The sequence below is a fragment of the Lolium perenne genome, chromosome 4, assembly GCF_019359855.2.
Source record: "Lolium perenne isolate Kyuss_39 chromosome 4, Kyuss_2.0, whole genome shotgun sequence".
In the NCBI taxonomy this organism is placed as follows: Eukaryota; Viridiplantae; Streptophyta; class Magnoliopsida; order Poales; family Poaceae; genus Lolium; species Lolium perenne.
The window spans coordinates 46,789,698-46,796,642 of record NC_067247.2 but is presented as its reverse complement, the minus strand read 5'-3'; the positions used below and the strand labels follow the sequence as shown (position 1 = coordinate 46,796,642).

The following is a 6,945-nucleotide window of genomic DNA, read 5'->3' as shown; positions in this document are numbered from 1 at the left end:
ATTCTTTGGGCCGTTGCAGCACTGAAGACGAGAGCGAGAGCGAGAGGCCGGCAGAAATGGATGGGCTGGGCCGGCGTCGTGGATCGATCGGCAGCCCGGCAGTTGAGAGGCCTGGGCCGTAGGCGGTGGCGACGGATGGGCCGGTGGACTCGGTCCACGGCCGGTCGTGCAACCGCGTGGGCTCCGTCCACGCCGGATTTCGGCAGTTCATTCCACTACTCGCTTGGGCTCACGCGACACGTCGCCTCGCCACCGTCACCGTCACCGTCGCTGTCGCAGTCTGGCAGAGGGGGGGCTCGTGCTCGCGTCCGGAGGCGGCGAGATGGGGGGCGACCCGTGCGAGGACAAACCCTCGCCTGCCATGCACAAAGCTGAGCTCGCCTGCCCCGCGCCGCCCGCCGACGCCGCGCCAGCTGCTGGAGGAGGAGGGAGCGTCGGCGGCGGCGGCGGCGCGGGCGTCGTGATGGTGAAGCGCGCCGCCCTGGTGGCGTGCCTGACCTGCCCGCTCTGCCGCCGCCTCCTCCGCGACCCGGCCACCATCACCGAGTGCCTCCACACCTGTGAGTTCCCCGCGCGTCCCCCCTCTCTCCTCTCCCCGCCGCCTCCGCCCCCTCCTCTCGCTCCCCGTCAGTGGCGGCTCCACATTTTTTTCTTATTTCTCTACTGTAGCGCGTCGTGGCTGAATTAACCGTGGAAGGCGGGCGCCCTTCTGCGCGTCAAATCTAGTCCCGTTGCGGTGCCCGAGGTCCATTTCGAGCGCGATGCGTGGGAAAAAGGTGGTGGCTTGGCTTCGGCCGCCCCATGCGCTGCGATTTGTGTGCGGGTTCGGGCGTGGCGTGGAAATTTGAATACTTTTGCTATCTCCTTTGCGGAATTAGCCGTATCACTGTATGGGTAGAGGTTATATGCAAGAGGTATGTTCGTCTGATGAAAAAAGGTGGCATCTTTTAGACTTCTATACATAACATACTCTGTTAGCCTGTTGCGGTTCCCTAGGAGCGCAAGTATCGGTTTGTTGCTCATTGTTGTCATGAAGGCTTTGTCCATCCAGGGGATAAATGAGTGATTGGATCCTCGGTGCTCGAGCGACAGTTGATTTTGAGCATGCCCAGTGATCCAAGTGAAATCAGATGATTATAGGTACACAACTTGTATTCAGAGGTTGCTAGGAATTTGTGGTGAGTGGAGGCTTAGGTGAGATGTGGCAAAGGTGCTGTTCTTGTGTTAGTACGTCGTAAGCCTGTCTGGGCAGGCGCGCCTATGCACCAGAAAGGGTTGGGTTTTTGGCCTAGAAACCCTGGTATATTGCATTAAATTAAAACGTCGTGTCCTCATGATTTGGGTGTTTAGACCTTGGACATATGTTGAGTGGGTCTGTATCGATGGTTAGCTAATGTGTGTTTTGCTACTTCTACTGATTTGTTGTTCGGTAAACTTGAAGGTAATAAATGTGGTGATCTTGAAGGTTAGGCATATGAAACTGGTAGAGTGTATAGCTCATAGAGAAGTGAGACTGGTGAATATGTCGATCTTCTACTGGATGTATGTTGTCTTTGATTCTTGAGGTGTGTGGGATGTTTGAGTCTGGTTTGATTGGAGAGGCTAGTCGTTGGAGGTGGTTACCATTGCTTGGGTTGCCAGCAACCAGGAGCTGGGTGGTGCTTATCTGAGCCACATGGTCTATGTTAGCTGGGGGAGGGAGGAGAACATAGGAGGTGAAAATAGAGATTAATGCCTTCTTGCTTTATTCCACGGGATGTCCTGGCTATATATAGCCTAGCCAGCTTACATGCATAACCGAACTGACTTCATAATCAGTTCTTGCCTATTGAATTCTATCTTTATTAAACTTTAGCTAGTTTAAATGATAATTGAGATTAAAGGTTAGGGAGATCTTATGTTTTCCTAGCCTGAAGCTGGCTTCGCTGTTAAGCTTGCCCCAACATGACAATTCCTTCATAGTCTATATCTTGCCCCCACATGTAATATAGCATGCTGGATATTGAAGCTGGCTTTGCTGTTAAGTTTTCCCCCACATGACAATTCCTTCATAGGCCTAAGCTGGCTTCGCTGTTATGCTATCACTGAAACTCATAGACATTGAAACTTCTTAAAATAAAAACGTATTTCATTTGTGGTAAAAGAAGTTTATTATAGGGATTCATTACAGTACAAGAACCGAAGAAAAAATTGTAATTCGTAAAACAGAAGCAGCTATTAATGATTTGGGACCAATCAGTAAGAATGGCATATGAACAATCGTTTTTAGTTCACTCACATCAGCATCTAAAATAATAAACAAAGCTGTACACAAGCCCAAATTTAATCCCTATTTTCCTCCAAAACCTTTTTAGGTTTAAAATATGTAGTGTTATCTATCATATAAACATTTTAAACTTTTAGTTGGCGGTCATGCGGATGATAAATACTCCCCTGCCACGGAAGGAGTACTTTTTTTGTTTGATAGAGTTTTAAAGTACTAGCTGATATGGGAATTGTTCATATACGATTATCATTGATGGAAAACAGGAGGCCTTGATAGTGAGGTGAGAGTTAACGATACAGAGATATTATTTATTTTTACTGGAAATGCAGAAAGTTTTTGATGGGTGGATCCACCATGCCATCATCAACTTCAGTCTCTGGTAGGATGTGTTTTTTAAACTAGGAATAACAATTGTATGAATCATCCTAACTATAGTATATTGCTTGAAACTTTTGTTCCAATGGAGTGCAGAGACACTTCCCTATATAATATTGTCAACTTGTCTTCTCTAGATTTGTAAATAATCAGTACCTCCATTTAAAATAGACAACTCTGTCGAAACCATGCATTCAATATCCATGACTACTAATTAAGGAAAACTAGTTTAGGTTAGCAAGGTGCAGATGGTAGCATTAGATTTTTCATGAAAAAATGTTTCACAACATAACTTATTTGTAATATATTACTTATATGTCCATACAAAGAAAATGTTTATAGTCTATTTTCAGAAAGGAGGGAGTATATTTTTAATATATCTTGTTTGGATTGTGTACATTTTCAGCCTTTTAGGAGTTACTGTGGCAAACAGCTTTTAGGAAATTATCTATAAATCTCAATTGGTTCTTCCATTTCTGTGCTTCATTCATTAATTTTTATTCCTTAATATCAGTTTGCAGAAAGTGCATATCTGAGGAGTTCATCGATAAGGAGATCTGCTACTGCCCTACTTGCAACATTGATTTAGGCTGTGCTCCAGAGGAGAAACTCAGGTTTGTGTTGTTTTCTTTTATCCTCCAATTAACCTCCAGCCTTCGGTATCAACCTTCAGATCACAAGCATATGTTTTTTTGTTCTTTTATGTCAGTTTTCTTATGAGCAGTTTAAGCTTATGTTATCAATTGATTTTCTGTACAGAGCTGATCACAGCCTACTATATGTGAGATCAAAGATATTTCCTTTTAAAAGACGGAAGGTTGAGGTTGAGGACCAAGAAGTCACATCACCGATTGTATCACCTGTCAAGAGGAAAGAAAGATCTCTATCTTCACTGGCGGTCCATGGTCCTCGGGTGTCTATACAGAAATGCCTGACAAAGAGGAGAACGAAAGCTCCATGCTTACGCAGTTTGTCTTCGGTATGTAGCTTTTGTTATTATCACTGTGCACTAGGTTATTTTATTAGCACTTCCCTGTGCTGATGGTTCGAATTTCATAAAAGCAGAGTGTGACTACTTCAGGGCTAATACATGTCAATTAAGTTTATTCTCTTGAGTGCATCTTGGTTCAGGAACTTCTATATTTAATATAACGTGTTTTTTTTGCTTATTTGATACCTGAAGTGTATTTTTGCATTTGCGGTTTTCTTGTTTAATCATATAGAAATCTTATAGGTATTAGTTGAGTAGCATCAGCATTGAATGTTTTAGGGATCATATGATGTCGATTGAGTTGATTCTTTTGAACCAACCATCAGAATTGAGTATTTTAGGGATCATACAATGTTGATTGAGTTGGCTCTTTTGAACCAACCTTGGTGATACTTATGATGTGTAAACATGGATGTGGCCAGCCTGGCCAAATTTGCAGCGATGCACAACACAGACTTTTTGTTTGTCTTCAACGTTATTATTTTTCTGTACACATATGATAAACGATGCTATTAAAGTTGTGTTGGAACCATACTGTGCTTTATGCATGCATCAAATACAATTACTGTTTATGAGGGGAGTATTGTCCACATTTTAACCCCCTTCAGACTCTGCAAGGGCACATGTATATGTATTGCTCTATGTTCACGTTTTACTTCTCTTATAATTCACAACTGATTCGTTATTTTATCCTGCCTTGCATGATTTATGTGCGACATTCTACCTTGCAGGGCAGTAAAGATGCAACAAAGAAAGTTGGAGGATGGAAACCTTTGGCCTCTCATATTAGAGTTGGTAAAGATCGAAAAACTCTTAAATCAGGTTCTGAAGATGATAATAAAACCAGAATTAAGTCTGGTGATCCAGATGATGGTGCTCCTTCCAGTAAAGCAAAGGCTAGAGAACACCTGGCAAGATACGGGAATCTAGCCAAGAAGGCTGGAAGCAAGAAAGTGTTCGCTCTTAAGGGGAAAAAGAAAAAGTTCAAGGCAAAACAACCTAGGCAAAAGAAAAGATTGCGAACATTATGGTTCTATCTAGTGGCTGCTTTTGAACAGTGAGAAACACTAGACTTTTCTTGTGAGGTTTTTTGTACTTTCAAGGAAAAGGCGTTAATCATGCTCTTGTGTTTTCATTTGTTTCAGGAAGAGACAACCTCCTTTACCGCAGCTGCCTACAAAATTTTTGAGGGTCAAGTGAGTTTTCTAATTATAGGATACTATTTCCTGTACAAACACCAATGTCAAGTTTGCGCTAACCTGCGCCTTTATTACCTTGTCCTAGGGATGTCGATTTGCCTGCTTCCTTCATACAAAAGTACCTTATGCAGAAACACAATCTTTCAAGTGAAGCTGAGGTATGTTTTTCTTTTACCCATTGATAAGCAAGATCTGAGTGAAGAGAAAACTCAAGTTGCTGTTGCCAGCTTCCAATCCGAGTCCGTGTCGGATTTCCCTTCGCCATATCCTTTTGTGCATAACCACACATTCCATTTTGGCGTGGAGCAACGGCTTTTTTCCACTGATATAAGTGCATGCCACCGGCTGGCACAAAAGAAGCGCCATCTCAGTTCAGCAAAACCTAGCAAGTGATCATTTTTTCTATATTTTCCATATATACCGACCTATGGAGATGTGTGCTTTCAGGTGGAGTTGATGTGTAATGGCAAGACAGTGGACCCGGCAATTACCCTGCATGACCTAGCAGACAGCTGGCTCGACAAAGGACCGAAGGGTCGGGTGCGGTCGGCCGAGGGCGCCCCTGCCACCGGGTTCATCACGACGGTATTCTACAGCAGGCCAGAACTGCCCGCGCCCCTACCCCCACAAGAAAGCCACAATGGTTGATCCAGAGCTCCAGCCCACGTCTGAAGCAGTGTTGCTTCAGTCCAGTCATCTGATACAGAGCCCTCTGGTTGGTGCCAATCATGCGAGGCTCGAGCCACCTTGTGATATGTAGTTATTAGACGTTCGATTTGCATGCCCTGTGGTGCTTCTCATCTTGTGATTTATTAAGCTGTTCTTCACCATTTTTCTTCATCTGACGAAGTACATGTACTTATGCGATGTGTAATTCCACGTTGAGTTGTTGAGTGCTACTGTAACTGTAGCCGTGCGTGGCATGTAGGATATGCCTCTGTAGTCTGTCTGTGTGCTCGGTTGCTGATGTGTGTAATACAGAACTTGTTTGATGGGTGAAGCATTTGGGTTAGGTGATGCTTGATTACAAGCAGCCCGTGTTTTACATCTGTCATTTTAGCTTTTGGCAGAATCGGTTTACCATCGCATGGAAAAATGCTTTTTTTCTGTGTTTATGTTTGTGCCGCTAAATTCATTGGTCAGAGAAACTGAAGCTGATAACATAACCAGAAAGGCGAACCCAACGTTTTTCAAATCCAACTTCACCTACATGAGCTATATCTACCATTCGAGATTGGTGAGGCTTCTGACATTTATCTAATATAAAACCAATAATTGAAACGCAAGTGAAATTTTTATGAAACTAAATTGATGCATGAAAAACATTGTGAAATATTCTAACAAAAAGTGAAACTGCTGATGTCACCGCTGACGTTATTTCGATATGTTTCACAAAAATATCGTGTTTCAGTTAAGTTTCAGTTTGGTTTCATAATTTTGTGAGTTGACTAAGTTAACACATGAGTGACATCAAGGATGACGTCACTGCTGTAGATACCGTTCACCGTAAAAAGAGGTTTTCGGTCTCATATTTTCATTCGCTTCCGTTCCGCCGTCCATTTTCTCCCAGACGTTATCGTTACCGTTCAAAATTACAAACCCTAATAAGTCTTTGTTTACCACATTTTATCGGCACCAACCCCGGCCCGGCCCGGCCCGGCCCACCTAGGAATTCGCCTCCCGCCCAAGGAACCGGTCGCAAAAAGACAAACCCCGCGCGCTGGCCACACGCTCTCTTTCCTTGTCTCGACCCCCTCCCGACCACAGCCGCCCCATTTATACCCCCACCCCGTCTCCTCTCTCCCCTCACTCCTCTCCGCTCTCTCATACCTGCGAGCCTACGAGCCGCGCCGCCTCCCTCCTCCCCGCACGCCTCCTCATCTCGTCGCTCGCCTGAGAGAGCACATCTCGCCGGCCAGCCTCGGTAATCACGTCGGGATCTTGTCCTTTCTTGGCCTGCTCGGGTCACTTGCTTGCTTCCTGTGGTTTCTTGGTAGATTTGGATTTTTGCGCTGATTTTTGGGCTCCGGGAGTAGCTTTTTTAGGTTTCTTGGATGGTCTATCGGATCGGTGGCGGGGAGCGAGGATCTGAGCTCCCTCGACGCCATCAGATT

The 6,945-nt window shown here is 44.6% G+C and overlaps 1 protein-coding gene across 1 annotated transcript; it reads left to right on the top strand.

The window, feature by feature from the left end:
- The first annotated feature begins 229 nt into the window (after window positions 1-229).
- On the top strand, window positions 230-5,825 carry LOC127292379 (E3 ubiquitin protein ligase DRIP2). Its single transcript, XM_051321759.2, has 7 exons — window positions 230-560; window positions 3,156-3,255; window positions 3,401-3,620; window positions 4,364-4,689; window positions 4,778-4,828; window positions 4,917-4,989; window positions 5,279-5,825. The coding sequence occupies exons 1-7, from the start codon at window positions 323-325 to the stop codon at window positions 5,477-5,479; spliced, it is 1,209 nt and encodes a 402-aa protein (XP_051177719.1). The 5' UTR covers window positions 230-322; the 3' UTR covers window positions 5,480-5,825.
- The last annotated feature ends 1,120 nt before the right edge of the window (window positions 5,826-6,945 follow it).

Excerpts from the sequence above, each read along its gene's own strand:
- LOC127292379 (XM_051321759.2), top strand. The coding sequence starts at position 323 with ATGGGGGGCGACCCGTGCGAGGACAAACCCTCGCCTGCCATGCACAAA. Across the intron at positions 3,256-3,400 it reads GCTCCAGAGGAGAAACTCAG|AGCTGATCACAGCCTACTAT; the intron begins GTTTGTGTTGTT and ends TTTTCTGTACAG. Across the intron at positions 4,990-5,278 it reads ATCTTTCAAGTGAAGCTGAG|GTGGAGTTGATGTGTAATGG; the intron begins GTATGTTTTTCT and ends GTGTGCTTTCAG.